We start from the raw sequence: 18,843 nt of genomic DNA, 5'->3' as shown, positions 1-18,843 counted from the left end.
CAGCTTGTTCTCTTTTCTAGTAGAATATATGTGATTCTAGTATATTATGTGTAGTGCATACTTGTTGGCGAAGAGTCTTCATATGTGAAAAAGTTATTTTCCCTACTATGATGTTACATTTATCATGTTAAATTACCACCAGTTTACGTGATATTTTCATGTTAGTGAATCCCAGAAATCTGGCTACTTCGGCCACCAAGTTTTTTTTTAATACTATGGTTTAAGGATTGGAGTCTGTCTTGCTTTTAGCCCCATTAACATTTTCTTCTATATCTCGTGTGAGTCCATCCCAACATTTATTCAGCACCACCTTTTTACAAATCTTTTTACTTTCCTGATATTTTCTTTTGCTTTCTTTTTGTTTGTTCCCTTCTTGTTATGCTTTTTTTTTCTTTTTTACTGCTTCCTTCACCTTCCCATTCCATCATGGTGTCTCCTTTTCTTTCACTCCTGCAGATGTTCTTTGCAGAGCTTACAAATACCCTCTTAAACTTGGACCTCTCCTCTATTTTTCAATTCTGTGTCTGGTATGTTATGCTCAGGATCTCCTGAAAATGCTCCTGTACTTCATTTTTTAATTTCCAAACTTTTATTTTCTTCTCTCATCTCCTTTGTTCCTTTCATTTTTCCCACTTTCCTCCTTGCTACCACTACACAATGGTCTCCTTCGAAAGCTTCACCTACAAGAGCCATTATGTCCAATAACTGTCCTCAATTTTGTTTTTCAATAAAAAAAAAAATAGTCAATTACTGCTTTTGACATTCTCTCACCCCAACCTTTCTCATTATCTTCCAACCATTTTTCTATAAATCATGTATAGCCCACAAACTATTTCTTCCACAAAAATCTACCATTCCCTTGTTCCTACACCTATGTCTGAGTAATTCTATCTTCTCTAGCATTTTTAATTCCCACTTGCACTTTTAAGTCACTCATCACAAGCACTTAAACATCAGTAATTTCTCTCTCCAGATTCTCTGCGAATTCCTCAATATCCTCTTCTGTTTCCAGTCTGGGGAGAGTACACTTGTACTAAGTCCTTAATTCCATTTTGCATTCTCATCTGAACTTAGATTACTTATGCAATACACCATCTCCACATTCTTCAATGTTTCCTTTAATTATCACACCTACTCCATTTCTAGCCTCTTTCTCACTGCAACAATCTCCTTATACTTGACTTCAATCAGTCCAATCATTGTTACATCCTCTTTCTGCATAAAATCATTGACGTCTTCACTTTCACCATCATATGTATAAGCTATTAATAATATATCAATTACCTGTTGTACAACAAATTAAGAGAAGGAAATGGCAGTGGACTAGACATACACTGCAAAGATCTGATATCAACAAACAAGCTCTACAATGGAATCCACAGGGACAGAGAAGAGAAAGACATAAGAGGATGTGGAGGAGATTGGTGGAAAAGGTGAGTCTATAGATGGGTTATGGTTGGAAAGTTACACTAAAACAGCTCTGCACAGACAACCATATGGCCAAACCTAGTTTCAATCCAATGCTCTTCCCCACGAGTTTAAGGAAATAAGTCAGTTACTACAATGGTGCCAACACTCTCTAAGGCATTTTAGAACAACTGCCGATGAATCTTCAGGCCGCTCCTAACATGGAGAACAGACTTTTGTAGCCCCTCCACTGGATCGCCAGACGGTATAAATCATGGGTTTCCACATCTGCCATCTGTACTGTACCAAAGTCCAGCTACTCTGCCTTTGATGCTATTAAGGTCTTAACTCGTTACCCCGAGCTGGAACCCATACCAGAGAGTACACACAGGGTCAGTACACTAATGAAACCATATTTGAATAACATTTTTTCTCTGTAGAGAAAACCAAATATTCAAATAACGAAGTCAGTGTGATGTAGAACAAAGTTTATCAAAAACATGATGCAATATCAGAAACAGCAACTCATTAAGTTCTTTTGAAATACTTAGTCTGAAACGAAACATTCAAAGCACAAGAACACCAAAACTCAGAGTCATAACTGCTGCTCATTAAGTTTGACAAACTATTGCAGCAACCTCTCTGCAAGATGCCATGCTGCGGCAGCTGCAGTGTTTCTCACACAAAATGTTACAACTAATAGCACGGAAAATTGCACGATCCCACAATATTCCAGTTAACTTATTCTAATAATAATAATGTTATTTGTTTTACGTCCCACTAACTACTCTTTTACGGTTTTCGGAGACGTCGAGGTGCCGGAATTTAGTCCCGCAGGAGTTCTTTTACTTGCCAGTAAATCAACCGACATGAGGCTGACATATTTGAGCACCTTCAAATACCACCGGACTGAGCCAGGATCGAACCTGCCAAGTTTGGGGTCAGAAGGCCAGCGCCTTAACCGTCTGAGCCACTCAGCCCGGCATTAACTTATTCAAGGCAAGTCACAGGTGAATTACTCGCCTTATGTGGCGGAAACATCTTTGTGAAAAAAAAAAAAAACTTAACGACGGCTCCGATAAAGTTAAGTTTCACAGGCGTTTGATCAGGTTAAGGCAGAAGAACTCATCTCTCGTAGATCGGCAATGCTGACCAAACCCCTGTGTATTTTTACGTGCCAAGGAACACTACTATTTCTGAGAAGGGAGTGACAAGTGTTCTAATTAAAATACCAGCAAAGAAAAGTTATGTTGTACGGCGATGTTGGCCATTATTACCGACGGCCATAAACTACCTCTGTACGTTATATTTAAACACAAAACATTACCGAAGAACATCAAATTCCCGACTCATATCCACGAGATGAAAGTGAAACTAGTTGCACTGCTTGTGTTTCTTAGTGGGGTTTTTTAATGACATGGTACTGAACGATTATAATGTATTTTTTCTTCAATGTTTGATCCCCCTCCTATCTCATTCCCATCCTCTCCATGCCCCGCCTAACCCCTACCCCTCTAACCTATGACGATTATAATACACTTCTGCTATTTCCATTCACACTACATTGTAATTCAGAGATTTTTATTTTCAAGTAGGCCCTACTTATTATGTTTTAAATAATTATCTGATACCCCTAGTTTGTATGGCATACTATGTTACTGAGAGCATAAGCCTGACACCACAAAGTAGCTTTACCTTTAAATGAATGACCGACACATTTACACAAAGCTGATATGACAAATAATAAATCCTTCCAAATGCATGACAGCACAACATACACAAGATAACGGGTATCACATCAGTATCCAAGTACCACATGAAAATAAAAATAACAGAATTAAATGCACTGAGACAGGAAACACACTGTTGTGCAAAACTTAAGGACGCAATAGATAAAGCAACATATCAACTACTTGGTGGAAATGAATGAAAGTGCAGTAACATGTTGCCAGAAGTCTCCCACACATGCATAGAAACCTGACATGAAGTCAGCGTGATTATAGCGCCAAATGGGTCTGGCCCACAAAACGAGGCTGTTGAAGGAACGGGACAAGGCAGTGTGAGTCAATCCGCAAGCTGCACTGTGGTGGTGTTAAAACTTGCCCCAGAGACAACATTTACATGACTTCACACAAGGAAGAATCATCGGGAAACTGTCGGCAGCCCTGAAGATGGTTTTCCGTGATTTCCCATTTTCACACCAGGCAAATGCTGAGGCTGTACCTTAATTAAGGCCACGACCACTTCCAACTCCTAGGCCTTTCCTATCCCATCGTCGCCATAAGACCTATCTGTGTCGGTTCGACGTAAAGTCACTAGCAGAACTGGAAGAAAATCTAAGTGTGATGAGTGCAGCCCAGGAGTTTGGTATTGCTCACAAGAATGAGAGGATATTCAGCTAATGGACTTACCTGCCCGTTCCCCCGACTTAAATCCCATCGAGCAAATGAAGGTCATGTTGGGCAGACATATTGCAGCACGTCCATATGCACCAACGACCATCCACCAGTTGTCAACTGCACTGGTGGAGGAATGAAATGCCCTACCACAAGAACTCATTACCAATCTTGTGGCCAGCATGGGAACATGTTGCAGAGCATGCCTGTTCTTATTGGAATTCATTTTCCACCATCTAATTCATTCAGGTCTGGTCTTTGGTGTCCTAGTCTGCCTCAGCTGACTCATTCGGATGTCTAGCATGAGTAAGTGGTGTCGGGGTGCTCTGCTGTCATAGGGAATCAATTTGGCATAGACCACTAATTCACATATAACCATTGAACTACCCAGTACTGTAGTTCATCTGCAAAGCATGATCGCAACTAATGTAGGTAGCTAAGTATGTTGTGGTCTTCTAGGGGATTGCTACAGTAAACAACCTTCAAAAATGTATTTTTTCAAAATATTTGTTAATGTTTAACTGCACTTCACTAGTTCATTTTGGTGAAAGAATTATTTAAATATTTGCACTAGTTCAGGAGTTATGATTTTAAATGCTAGACGTCGCATAAGTTATTTAAAGAGCTCTGCGGCATGCGCACCGATAGCGCCACGCCCACATAGTGATTTCACTTTCATGCCCATATTCGTGTCATTGTTCTGAAAGTGGAATATCTTATACATATTTGCACTCTGGATGAGAAGTGTTTTATCTTCGATACTTGCAGCCATTTTAGTCATTTGTCCTGTAAACATAAAGGCTTATCATCTGTTCATTTCGTCATGAGTATTTGGTTTGAATTTTCTGCACTTCTTATAACAATGGGAAGGAGAAAGTTGCTTACAAGAAAAAAAAAAAAAAAATGAAAATTGCAGTGCATCAAGGAGGAAACTAACCACTTGTTCAACCTCAAGTAACTCCCAGACTAGTGAGTGATAAGTACACAGGAAATGTGATTTTTGATGTTGAATTAATGTTTCCAGAACTAGAAAAATGCCTACGCTGTGGATGTGGAGGGATTATCAGTTTTACAATGCATAAGTTTTAATGTGTCAGGGTTAGGTTGTAAAGTAGTGATTGTGTGTGAGAACCGTGAGGATACTGGCTCATTTTGCAACAGTTCAAGACTGGTAAAAGAAAAAGTGTGTAGGCTATTAATGCTACAACAGTATATGCAATGAGATGTATAGGTCAAGGACGTGCAGGTTTTAACATGTTTTGTGGCTTAGTGAATATGAGACCACCAGTGCAAAGAAGTACATGTAACATCATAAACATCATAAACAATAAAATTAACTGTGCCACAAAACTTGTGAAAAGGGAATCAATGTTGAAGGCTACTGAAGAAGTTTCTCCCAGTACCAGTAACAGTAAAGATTTGGTAGTGCTATGTGATGGTATATGGCTGACTTGGGGCCACTCATCCTTGTTTGGTGTATGTACAATTATTGGAAGGAAATCAGGGAAAATTCTTGACACAAAGATTCTTCACTCTTATTGTCAGGGTTGTAAAACATGGAAAACCAAGAACACTCCAGAATATTCAGAGTGGGTGGAGAGTCACGCATCTGAATGTTCTGTTAATCATAAAGGGACAGCAGATGGCATGGAGGTTCAAATAATGAAGATGATGTTCGAACGTTCTGAAGATAAGATATGACATACGGTACATAACATACATTAGTGATGGTGACACAAATTCAATCAAAGCTGTGTCAGATATGCAACCGTATGATCCCAGTGTATCAATCACCAAAGCTGAATATATTGGTCATGTTCAGAAACATGGGCACACGACTCAGAAATCTGAAGAAAGAATTCAAGGGGAAAAAACTTTCAGGTGGCAAATTACTGTCTGGAAAAAAACAGACTGACAGATTCTGCAATAAATACTCTGATAACCTACTATGGAAATGCCATAAGTAATTCAACATCAGAAAATGATATGAGAACTGCTATCTGGGCTATTTGGTACCATAAAAGCTCACGTGATGAAAAACCACTTCAACCCATAACAGGCTTGTTTATGTGCCAACTTCTCTAAAAATCTATTTTGGTCCCCAAAAAATCTGTTGCATTTACAGTTCCATCCTGCTGCAGGAATTTAAAATGTTAATGAATAATAACCACGTGCTTCCCACTACCTTTGGTAGAACAGTTTCTTTCACAAGTTATAAAAATATAAATTACTTGAAGCAAATATTCATTTTCTGAAGTTACATTACTGAGAACCCTACTTGTCAAGGTAATATGGATTCTATGACACATTTATAAAAATAAAAAAAACAATCATTTACTGTCAGTGATTTCTTAAATTAATACTCCGTGAATATGGTTCACAAGCCACATATGAAATACTGATCATTTCAGAAATGATTGTAACAATTAAACATGAACAAGAATTAACATCAAAAATTAAGTTCCCAGAAAGGGATCACACTTTTATTTCATTGATTGTGAATAATGCAAATACAAGGGCCATTTAAAAAATTCTGCACACAGCACATGTGCGTCTGTAACAACGGAACGATTCCCGCACGCAAAGCGTCAGCTGTGAACCAGACTTTCAGCTATCACCACGTGTTTTCAGTGTCATGGTAATTTGTGTTTTTAGCGATTTAAAATGGAGGGAGAAAATTACTTAGGTCAAATCTCATATAGCGACCAGCGGTCTTACATCAAAATTATAAGTTTGCAGGAAAAACCCCTACCGAAATTCACAATGCTCTAATTGAAGATTGTGGGGATAGTGTACTGGATTGAAGCAGCGTCATGGTGGGTTTCCCGTTTCCGCAAAGGCCAGACTAATACCAAAGACAACCCAGGGACTGGGCGACCAATAACTGCAAAACAGACTCCACTTCCGCAGTCATCACTGACAACATTTTGCAAAAATATTGATGGAAAACATGGGAAGAAATTGCAAATGAAGCAAACCTTTCTGTCTCTTCCGTGCTCAGAATCACATCCGAGGAACTATAGAAAAGAAAAGTCACTGTAAAATAGGTTCCTCATCGTCTGAAGGGAAGGAGACCAAGAGGAAGACTGAGAGATAGATGGCTAAGACGTGTAAAGAAGAGCATTGAGACAATAGGAGGGAACTAGACGATAGTGAGGGGGATGGACAGAAAACTATGGAGAAGCTTAGGTTCCAAGCAGACCCAGCCTGTGGTTGGAAACAGCTCCAGATGATTTCATTCTTTCCAGAATCTTCCTCAAAAATTAATTTGTGCTGTTTGAATGTTGAGATATTTGTTTACAAAGTGTTCATTAGTGAACAGGATTGGCCAAAAGACATACGATTTTTTAAATAGTGAAATAACGTACATATTTCTTCACAAGCAATATGAACCTGAAACACTGTTGTAGGTTGAGAGGAATGTTCATCCTAATGTGTCTGTTTTCCAACAGAAGACAATCAATCTGACAAGGTAATACATGAAGTCCTTGATTGCTGTCCGCATCTTAATGGTAGATTACCCTTTCCCCAAGCTGTGTACACTGTATATAAACAAACTATTAAAAATTTACTTTGTACAAAAATTAGCTAACTAATATAGTCATGTCATAATTGTGTACATCATAATTTTTTTATATCCTAACACTTGAAATGAAATGGCGTATGGCTTTTAGTACCGGGAGTGTCCGAGGACATGTTTGACTCGCCAGATGCAGGTCTTTCGATTTAACGCCCGTAGGCGACCTGCGCGTCGTGACGAGGATGAAATGATGAAGACAACACATACACCAGGCCCCCGTGCCAGCGAAATTGGTTAAAATTCCCGACCCTGCCAGGAATCGAACCCGGGACCCTTCTGACCAAAGGCCAGCACGCTAACCATTTAGCCATGGAGCCAGACATCGTAACACTTGTAAGTATACTCATGCTCATAAATTAAGGATAATTCTGATACATGGTGAAACAACGCTATGGCGGGCGGTTTTAAATCACCTCAGGGTTTGACCATGTGGTGCATCTGACCTGCAGTCGTCGCACGGTGGTGCTGGTAGCAGTTCAAATATGCAGAGGTGTGTTAGTGCATGTCAGAGTACGGTGCAGCGAGTAAGTGTGTAGATGTTTTCAGACGTGCTAATGGTGACTGTGTGGTGAAAATGGCTCAACGAACACATATTGATGACGTTATGAGGGGTAGAATAATAGGGCGACTGAAGGCTGGTCAAACACAGCAGGTCGTAGCACGGGCCCTCCGTGTACCACAAAGTGTGATCTCAAGGATTGTGGCAACGATTCTAGCAGACAGGAAACGTGTCCAGGTGCTACAGGATGGGACGTCCGCAGTGTACAACGCCACAAGAAGACCAATATCTCACCATCAGTGCCCGCAGACGGCCAAGGAGTACTGCAGGTAGCCTTGCTCGGGACCTTGCCGTAGCCACTGGAACACTTGTCTCCAGACACACAGTCTACAGACAACTGAACAGACATGGTTTATTTGCCCGGAGACCTGCAAGGTGCATTCCACTGACCCCTGTTCACAGGAGAGCCCGTAAAGCCTGGTGTCAAGAACACAGTACATGGTCATTGGAACAGTGGTCCAAGGTTATGTTCACGGACGAGTCCGGGTATAGTCTGAACAATGATTCTCGCCGGGTTCTCATCTGGCGTGAACCAAGAACCAGATACCAACTCCGTAATGTCCTTGAAAGGGACCTGTTTGGAGGTAGTGGTTTGATGGTGTGGGATGGGATTATAATTGGTGCACGTACACCCCTACATGTCTTTGACAGAGGAACTGTAACAGGTCAGGTGTATTGAGACGTCATTTTGCACCAGTATGTCTGCCTTCTCAGGGGTGCAGTAGGTCCCACCTTCCTCCTGACGGATGATAACGCACGGCCCCACTGAGCTGCCATCGTAGAGGAGTACCGTGAAACAGAAGATATCAGGCGAATGGAGTGGCCTGCCTGTTCTCCAGACCTAAACCCCATCGAGCATGTCTGGGATGCTCTCGGTCAACATATCGCTGCAAGTCTTCAACACCTAGGACACTTTTTGCTATTTGTTTTACGTCGCACCGACACAGATAGGTCTTATGGCGACGATGGGAGAGGAAAGGTCTAGGAGTGGGAAGGAAGCGGCCGTGGCCTTAATTAAGGTACAGCCCCAGCATATGCCTGGTGTGAAAATGGGAAACCACGGAAAACCATCTTCAGGGCTGCCGACAGTAGGGTTCGAACCTACTATCTCCCGAATACTGGATACTGGCCGCACTTAAGCCACTGCAGCTATCGAGCTCGGTCACACACCTAGGACACTTCAGGAGCTCCAACAGGTACTGGTGCAAGAATGGGAGGCTATACCCCAGAAGCTGCTCGACCACCTGATCCAGAGTATCCCAACCCATTGTGCGGCCTGTGTACGTGTGCAAGGTGATCATATCCCATACTGATGTCGGGGTACATGCATGGGAAACAGTGGCGTTTTGTAGCATGTGTTTTGGGACGGTTTTCTCAACTTATCACCAATACCGTAGACTTACAGATATGCTTCATTTGTGTTCACTATGTGCCTATGCTATTAGCGCCAGTTTTGTGTAGTGCCACGTTGTGTGGCACCACAATATGCAATTATCCTTCATTTATGAGCATGAGTGTAGTTGTAAGATGTCCCATTTGTAGTTTTTAATTTTGTACATTAAATATTGTATTTTCTAGTTAGATGGAAAAGAGGGCCTAATTACCTTAATATTCCCCCATAAAATAATCTGTTCTATTCCATTCTAAGACCTGTTCAGCATGATAATGTTCCCTGACATAACAGGTTCCATTTGCAAGCGGCGTAAGGACAATAAGGCTCCGGAAATAGACTGGGCCAGCCCAGAGCCCTGTGCTCAATCCTACTGAACAGCTCAGATGAACTAAAACAGCAACTTCACTCCAAACCCCCAACGATGCACACTGCGACTACACTTGCTACAGCACCACAGGAAGGATGATCTGCCATGCCAAAACTAGTAGATAGTCCCCACCCAGGAGTTTGAATTGTAATAAAGGCCATGCCCACCTCAATGTCCACTACTGGGGAATACATCTGAGGAACATTTAGAGGACACTTTCACGTATGTGTCTGGACACATTCTGATCAGGAAATATATATTACTCTTCACATGGTAAAATGTGTAGTTATCAGTTTATGTTCATTTTTGTGTATGTTAGATACAGAAATTCACAATCAGAAGGAAGGCATACACGAGTGGCGGTACATACTGTATCTCTCCTAGTGCACCACCATTGCATTCTCCTACAAATGAGACTTACAGGGAGACTCAAAGGTGCACTAGCCACCAGCATACTGAAAAGGTGTAGCAATTTAACTGAGGAGTCTACTGCTGCATTGGGGCAAAACACTGGTAATATGACTGAAAAGGCCTTAACAGCTTTAAAATTAACAATATTTTTATTATTTCCAATAGTTCTCCCAAATTCTACCATAAGGTGAGAGATAACACTGCTATTTGGTATGCTAGAATTCCATCTACACTTGAGTTAAAGTTTAGTCAGGTGTTAATTTTGTAGAATGCCTATTAGTTTACAACTCGAGGGACAAGCATTGCACCTTTTTCGGTCCAAGCTAAGTATGTTATAAAATTTTCATCATTATTGTTTCTAAACACTTAAAAAATGTATTTGCTGGCCAACGTTTCATAATTTTCCAAATGGAATGAATTGGCTACACAGTCTGGGGTATGCAGCTGTTAACTTGCACTTGGAAGATAATGCTTCAAACCCCTAAACATAGTTTTCAGCGGTTTCCCACTTTAACACTGAAGTCGCGGCCACCAAATAAGGCGGATCAGAGAAATTACGCTGTTGCCAAAATCACTGGTGAAGAAATGTCTAATTGAATACAATTTCAGAGTGCAAGGCAGTTTGTTCTCTCTCAAGCTCCTGATGTTACATCACACAAGGTTACAAAACAAATTATACTACAAGCTTCAAAATAGACATGATTTCAGCAGTAACTATTTCCTACACAAACCACTTTAAATTATTATTAAGGATAAAAACTCCAACAAGTAAATTGAAATCCAAAAATCACGCATGAAAATTTCAGTAAGAGGCCACATTTCTGTTTCTTGAGTCAAAGTTTTGTCTGCGGTAAAAATGTAGAAAATCGTCCGACTTTTTTTAAACCTGAAATATGTTTCTGTGAGTCTTTTAGTTTTCCTGGAAAATGGCCTGGAAAGGAATCCTACATGTCACTAGCTGAGGTCCTTCGGATCGCGTGAGCCAGCGCAGGACACGGTGAGTACTTTTGGATTACATATTAATCTGTATTAGTTTTGTTAAAATATTTGTTTATGGTTTAAATATAAATGTAAATATTTGAATACTATATAATGGAATTTTTAATATAGAAATGGAACTACTTTAAGGAATAAGTTTATATTAAATTATAATATCTTAAGAATCTGTTTCTAGCTTCAAGGCAGTCTATGATTTCTTAGTCAATGTCTTCACCCATCTCACTATCTGCAGTCGTCATTCACACTGATTATGAATGGCCCCATTCTTTTGTCCCTTACTATTTCCTTGACCCAATCATCCGTTTGAAGAATTTACAGGTGAATGAAGCACTTTTCCCAATTTGCAGCAGTCACACAGTCGATGGCTTCTGACTTGAGTTTTCCTACATCTTTAATTTGAAAGTCTTGTTCCTCTCTGCCACTTCTCTCTTGACTTGGAGTTGTATTGGCAACGGTAAGGTGGCAACCTTACTATCTTATAGCCCCATAAGAGAGCTAATTCATCAAACTTACTTCTTTTCTACTTTGAAGCGAACATTTTTTTTCCTAAAGTTCACCTCGAGTTTCTTGCTCATTATATTTCTCTTCAGCAAACACTCTTGAGTTTCTTCTAGCTTGTATTGGGTACTTTTTCAAGTAAGACTGAATGATATGGAGCATTATCCACAACTATTAAAGGACTTACTTACTTACAAATAAATAAATAAATAATGAATGAATGTTGCCTCTGGTACTGTTTATGTTTCAGGTCATACATTTTTCTCAAAAATCGAGCACTAGCTACAACGTTTTGCCTTTCTAGCAGAAATTTTCTTCCATTGTTAGCCCTCTTGTATTTAAAGCCTAAATTGTGCAGCATTCATCAGTGAACATACACTTCCACTATATCCAAACTTATCTATTAGATATCTACCCTGCACGAAATTCCACACGGTCATAAAATTCTAGCACAATTCGGCTAGCTACATCACAGTCAAAATCGCTAAGCACGCTACGTTTTTCTCCCTTACATAGTTTTTCCTTGAAGATGAAAATATTCTTTGGTTGGGTGAATATTTTGCTTCATTAACACATCTACAGACTAAACAAAGACTGACATTACACATTACTACAGTTACTTCTTGGCTTTTCTTGAAATTCACAGTCTGCAAAAAATGTGAGTCGGCCAACTTCTGCACATACTGCAATACAGTCACAATTAGTGATTTTGTTTAGCTGGCTAAATCCTTCTTCATAAGCCCGTCCAGCCGAAATGCTTTGAAGGGGTTTCTCGTTTCTTTTTCGCACTTCATCCTCTTCAGTTAATGGACCCAAAGAAACACCAGGCTGGACACAGTCATTCACTATCCATCTTTAATTGCACTCATGGTGTGAGCTCAACAGCTGCATGATGAAATGACTCGGATAAGGTGGCCTGGAGCGGACCGGCTTCAAGTAGACAGCACTGCACGATCAGCGTTGCCAATCTGTATTCAGAGGTATGAGTCTACCGACCATCTGTCGCTTCATCATTCATATATCTGTCAACAGCGCAGTTTTCCTCACCCACCTAATATGGTGGCCGTGACTTTAGGCAAATGCTGCAGCAAATTACTTAAGGCCATTGTTGCTTCCTTCCTAAACGTAAACCTGTCCTATTACCCATCGCCATAAGACCTGTCTGTGTAGCTGCGACATAAACCAAATAGAGAAAAATATATCAATGAAATGGTTGAGTTTATTTCTTGCATTTGACCATATCTCGCTTTTCCATTTGTAATTATTCCACCATTCCAAACTATTATGTATGACCTATCTACATAATTATTTCAGGAAATATTCATCATCAATGTCCCACTCCAGTCACCTGGGTGTGGTTAACAAGCCTCCTCCACTCCCTTCTATCCTTCCACTTTTCCTGCTCCATTACTTCTGCCACATCCAATCCAGCTTCTCTAATGTCCTTCCAAATCTGATCCATTCATCTTCTCGGTCTTACAACTGGTCTCTTTCCCTTCACTTTCCAATTCCCTCCTTGCTACCCATTCCTTTCTCATTCTTTTTACATGTCCGAACCATCTCGGTCTTGCTTTCTGTATCTACTGTACTAATAGTTCTATATTTAGCTCTTCTCTGATTTTAATATTTTGAATTCTATCTCTTCTTGTCTTTTTAACCGATGTTCTTAAAATTTTCATTTCTACTGCTTGGATCTTACTATCTTGTCACTTATTAGTTACCAGTGTTTCGAGCCTGTATGTTACAATTGGTATGAAGTATTGTTTATATAATGTTAATTTCGTACTCTTGGGTACTTTATCTGATAAATTTTTATAGGTTCAGTATTAATTTGTTGAAGTTTTAATTCTGAATTCCTATTGCTATGCATTTGAATGACTCTTTAATAGTTTTAAGATAGCTTGCTTTGATGCCAGTTTCTCTCTCCACTGGTGATCTGTTTGATACAGAACACCACCAGTGGTTTGAAAATGTGACAGTGCACAACAGATACCAAAGGGCAATTAGATCATGCTTTAAACTTTAAAACTTTGTTGCTGATAATATTTAGCAAGTGAAACAAGTTACTACAAGGGCCTACAGAAAATGCATCCATCTCTCTATGCTGTTTGAAAAACTTCTCAGTGAACCACTGACTGAAGTCTCGAATACCCATGACGAAGTCACGCTCTATGGACAGCGTCATAAGAACGGGGAATTTTTCTTAAGGCATGGTATTTCCAAGGAAAGTCTCTATTCATTTTTGTTCAACAGCTCCAACAGAAATATATCATATCTATACTGTCGGGAGACAATAACACGACGACTGGTACTATCTCCTGACAGCCTAAGAAAGCTTCAGAACGACAATGCCTTAGTAGCCTACTGTAATGGCACAGAAAATACCATAATACACTGTGCCGTTGGCTGCATGTTGTTACTTTGCAAAATTTATGATTGTATAGGCTGCACAAGGTGAATAAATAAAATGGGAAGCACTTTACAAATTGGAGTTTACGTTGACGTACGAGAAAATCATGGAAAAATGATGTGAAGTGACTCCTGAAGCAGCAGAGAGCAGCGACCCTTCCTTTATGCTTGCCACGGACCCCACCAACCCACCCCAAGAAGTATACTTAGAAAAATGAAAACAAAGACTATGTGAATCTGGAAAGCAAATATTTTTTGGTGTTGCTATTAGCTGGAGCAGTTTACTATTGTCTCTGTTAGACCTCACATCATGTGTGGCCACAGGGCAGCTACATTCTGTGAAAATAACAAAAACCACTCAGTTTGAGTGTGTCATAGTGTGTGCCGGATTTATCCATGATGTGAATATATTATGTACAGGAGGAGTGAAATTCACAATTTTTTTAACTAGACGAATGGTGTTGTAGCTAGCCAAGGGTCAAACTAATACAGACCAAGGGTCCCGTCACTAACTGCAGTTGGCAGTCTTGTATAGCGTGTTATGACGTTATGTCAGCTGAGCCATGATGGATTCTGGTAAAATCCATCCGACGCAGAAGGTCGTTATGCTACTTAGGTTCCAGAATGGGTAAAAAAAAAAAATTAATAATAATAATAATAATAAATTACATAAATGCAATGTAAATTTTAATCTTATACCAGCTGTATAGTATCATTTGAAGTAATTCCACATACTGTATAATATTGTATTATAGGAAAATTTTCTTCTCTTGTTAATTTAATATTTAGTGCTTGACAATAATGTATTTTAGTGTACCATTTGCCACCGAGGTACACACCTCATTTGCAAATAAAGAGAATTTGATATGATTTGAAATCTACCATACTCCAGTCTATAACACACAACTTCGCTAAGATGCATTTTTTTTTTCAATCAATCAATACTGATCTCCATTTAGGGCAGTCGCCCAGGTGGCAGATTCCCTATCTGTTGTTTTCCTAGTCATTTCTTAAATGATTTCAAAGAAATTTGAAATTTAATGAACATCTCCCGTGGTAAGTTATTCCAATCCCTAACTCTGCTTCCTATAAATGAATATTTGCACCAATTTGTCCTCTTGAATTTCAACTTTATCAGCATATTGTGATCTTTACTACTGTTAAAGATGCCATGACAGTGGTAAAGAAGTAGGGGAATGGAAATAATAATAATAATAATAATATTGCATTGAAAATTACTCACATATGTTCAGGACTCCATTTTGAATATTATTAGGTCCCAAAATTTTGCATTATTAGTTATTTTGTAGGTAATATTGGTAATAATTGCACATAAGAAGTATGAGAATGTATTCATGATAGAAACTTATTCATCTACTAATGTCATTCCATGCCATCTCTCCGCTGACAGCTCGGAACATACCACTTACAAGTGATAAATATCATTTTTGATATGCATTGATGATATTTGATTGAAATAATAACAATAAGTTAATTTATTAACTTGTCCACCCAATCAATACAATAAATCCTGTCTTCGTTGAATTAAATGAAATAAGTTTCTTAATTACATTGACATGCTAATCAAAATGGTACATTCTTCACCCCAAATATAGGCATCATCAGCCATGAATTATACCTTAAAATGCTTGTACAAGAGAGATGTATTCATTACCAATGCCAGGGACCCACCCAGCCCGCCCAAAAAGGTACATTTAAAGCTCTCTATAAACTACCTTCTGTACTGTAGTTTGCAACTTGCCTCCAAAGAAGATGCCCGTTACAGTCACGAACGAAGACTGTAAAATAATAATGTAGCAACAGAATCTGGAATTCATGAAAATAACTGGAGGTTGTACAAACCTGCAACCTGCTTAAGAAGCCATCCCTGAACACCACTAATATTTAGAAGCCAAACAATGGACAAAAAAGCTCTGCCAAACTCATCCACATGCTCTCCCCCACCCTGTACAGTGCGATTTACGTTGATGCACGTTTGCAGATATTTGCCTGTTTAAATAAGAGAAATACACAATTAAAACAGAAATAAATAAGTACAGAGAATATATTTAGGAAAAAGGTGCATACCTATAAACAAGTAATTCCTGAGGATGGAATGGTCTTTTATGAATGTTTTTTATACTTTACCGGGTGAAGTTTTTTTTTTTTTTTCAGGAAGTAATCAAACTGAAAACAAATGTAACGGGCAATTTTAATCATAAAGTTTTTATGGGTACATTCTACTTTTAACCTTTGATTTTTGTGTATATTTCTCTACACTGACTGTCCTTCAAGGACCTCTCATGGGTAAGATACCTGGATAATGCTGGCAGATTTTTATCCAAGCTGACATGAAATGATTAACAAAACAATAGGGTTTCAGAGTAAAGGATAAACATTGTATAGCTTGTTAAGTTTGTGTATGTCAGACAAGTGACTTGGAGTGGCTGTAGTACCTTCTCAAAAAGGAGAAATTGCATGGTGTATGCATGAACAGAAAAATTTAAATTAAAAAATCATGTAGGACTACAATACTTTTGATGATATTTAAGTGACTTACAACGATAAAACTTACAATGTTTTTCTGGATCTATTCTCATCCTAACCCTAAGAAGATGACTGGGGATTGAAACTCAATGTAAGCCATTCACAATTCCAGTATCATGTAATAAACTAACCAATCATGTCGGTAGCAATTCCTTCTACCCAAACCTTAAAAGGATTTTAGAAAATACCCAGCCTAAAATTTGAGCCATAATAGAAGTGTTAGCCTAAACTTCCATGTAAAGCATAAGTCAGTCTACGAAAGAATATATGCACCTGTCTGGTAAACTTTAGGGTGTGTTGACTGAACAACTGATCCTGTAATGATTGAGAGGAAGGTCCCAAAGGGCAGTATTATTGGAACTTTACATGCCCCTATATATATAAATAATAAGAGTACTGAACTGGAATCAGAGACAAGGCTATTTACGGATGACGTTATAGCCTACTGTATAGAGTAGTAAATGAGTTGCACAATTGTGAGCGAATGCAGACGGACTTAAACAATGTTGCGAGACAGACAGCAGACAATGGTATGAAAAGTCAAGTCGTAAGTTTCACCACGGGGAAAAGCCCAGTCAGTTTTAATTACTGTAATGATGGGGTGATAGTACCTCATGGGGAACACCGTAACTACCTAGGTGTTCATATAATGAATGATCTTGTATTGGGATGGTCATATTAATGAGGTTGTTAAGAAAGGTTACAGATCACTTCACATGGTTATGAGAGTATTTAGTGCCTGTAGTAAGGATGTAAAAGAGAGGGCGTATCTTTGTTCTGGGTAATCTCCAACAAAGGAGTAGCATTTGCCTAGTGTGAAAATGGGAAACCACGGAAAACCATCTTCAGGGCTGCCGATAGTGGGATTCGAACCTACTATCTCCCGGATGCAAGCTCACAGCCGCGCGCCTTTACGCGCACGGCCAACTCGCCCGGTGTCAGAATTCAAGAGAACAAATTAAGGCAAATATCCATTTAGGCCTATAAGAAGAGGAGTAATGGAATGGAATAAATTATCAAGGGAAATGTTCGATAAATGTCAAAATTCTTTGAAAATGTTTAAGTCAAAGCTAGGTAAACAAATAATACGGGATCTGCCACTTTGGCGACGGTCCTAAATGCAGATTATAGATTGACAAACGGACAATTACTGTACTAAACAACTAATTGCGGATCCATGCACGTAAAAATTAAAAATTTCCTCCCATTAAATTGGAGCTGCAACTAGTATTATTCCACAATGACACTCCACGAAATTAACGAAGAAATCCCAGCATTTTAAAAACAATTGCATTAAACTTCCTCAAAAATAACAGGCTTACTCACTTGACATCATCGGGAAAATCGGCTTTATTCACCACTGCACAGTTTGTCAGGGATAGCTCATCCGTTGGACACCTAAATGCTTTCATAGGCTGAAAACAGGGCATACATCTGTATATTAGCTGTCTTTTCGAACAATCCTTAATCAATTATAAGTAAGTCGGCATTAATCACAGTAACTGACAGCTGAAAAAAAAACTGACAATTCTCCGCTTCAGAACTGAAGAGTATAAAATGTATGAGTAACTACTCAAATTACTTACTCTCATTTTGATTAAATGTCTCATTAACAATAAAATAGTATTTCACTCACCATTGTCGACATTTCAAGTTCAACACAAATGTCAATACTAATCCCAACCGCAATGCAGGTCAACCACCAAGCACCAACGACTACAGCCAACCCCCTACTACTTCAACCACCACCAAAGAGAATGACCAAGAGAATGACCACTACCACCACCAACAAGGCCACCATTACTCTTAGAGTGAGCAAGGAAACCGATATAGCCAACACATGTTCTCGAAATGTAGCTACATGCTAAGTAAAAACAGCTAGAAAGCGCTAAACAACATGTTATATCCCAGTAGAATGCGCGCATGTCGACCACAGCATTTATATAGAAACTGTGTTATTCTTTGTAGAGGTTGCTTTATGTCAGTGTATTAGTGCTGGGGACGGAGCGGAGCGGAGCGGAGCAGTTGTTGTGACGTCATCACCCGGTAGTACCGAGTGAACTACCGAGTGAATGTCCTGACGCGGGACGTTTAAACACGTTATAGGTATGGCACTGCGAAGGTATTGCATCCCCCTATTAATACCCTTCTCTCACAACGTACCAACTGTAAATAACTGCATATATATTCACTATAATTGTTATATACGTAACTGCTAGGGAGTAGGAGGTAGTATGTGGAATAAATGTCAGTAACTCGTATAGTTAACTCATTCGA

The 18,843-nt window shown here is 39.2% G+C and overlaps 1 protein-coding gene across 1 annotated transcript in view; it reads right to left on the bottom strand.

Annotated features, from left to right (window-relative positions):
- LOC136857696 (vesicle-fusing ATPase 1) overlaps nt 1-18,375 on the bottom strand; it is a 241,275-nt gene extending 222,900 nt beyond the window's left edge. The window contains exons 1-2 of the mRNA XM_067136554.2: nt 18,203-18,375; nt 17,893-17,981 (exon numbers count right to left, since the gene is read on the bottom strand). Coding sequence (XP_066992655.2) covers nt 17,893-17,981; nt 18,203-18,214 — 101 coding nt within the window. The 5' untranslated portion in view covers nt 18,215-18,375. The remainder of the gene's footprint in view (nt 1-17,892; nt 17,982-18,202) is intronic.
- Between the last annotated feature and the right edge of the window lie 468 nt (nt 18,376-18,843).

Source organism: Anabrus simplex, chromosome 1, assembly GCF_040414725.1.
Source record: "Anabrus simplex isolate iqAnaSimp1 chromosome 1, ASM4041472v1, whole genome shotgun sequence".
Classification (NCBI taxonomy): Eukaryota; Metazoa; Arthropoda; class Insecta; order Orthoptera; family Tettigoniidae; genus Anabrus; species Anabrus simplex.
This window is presented reverse-complemented; position numbering and strand designations above follow the sequence as displayed.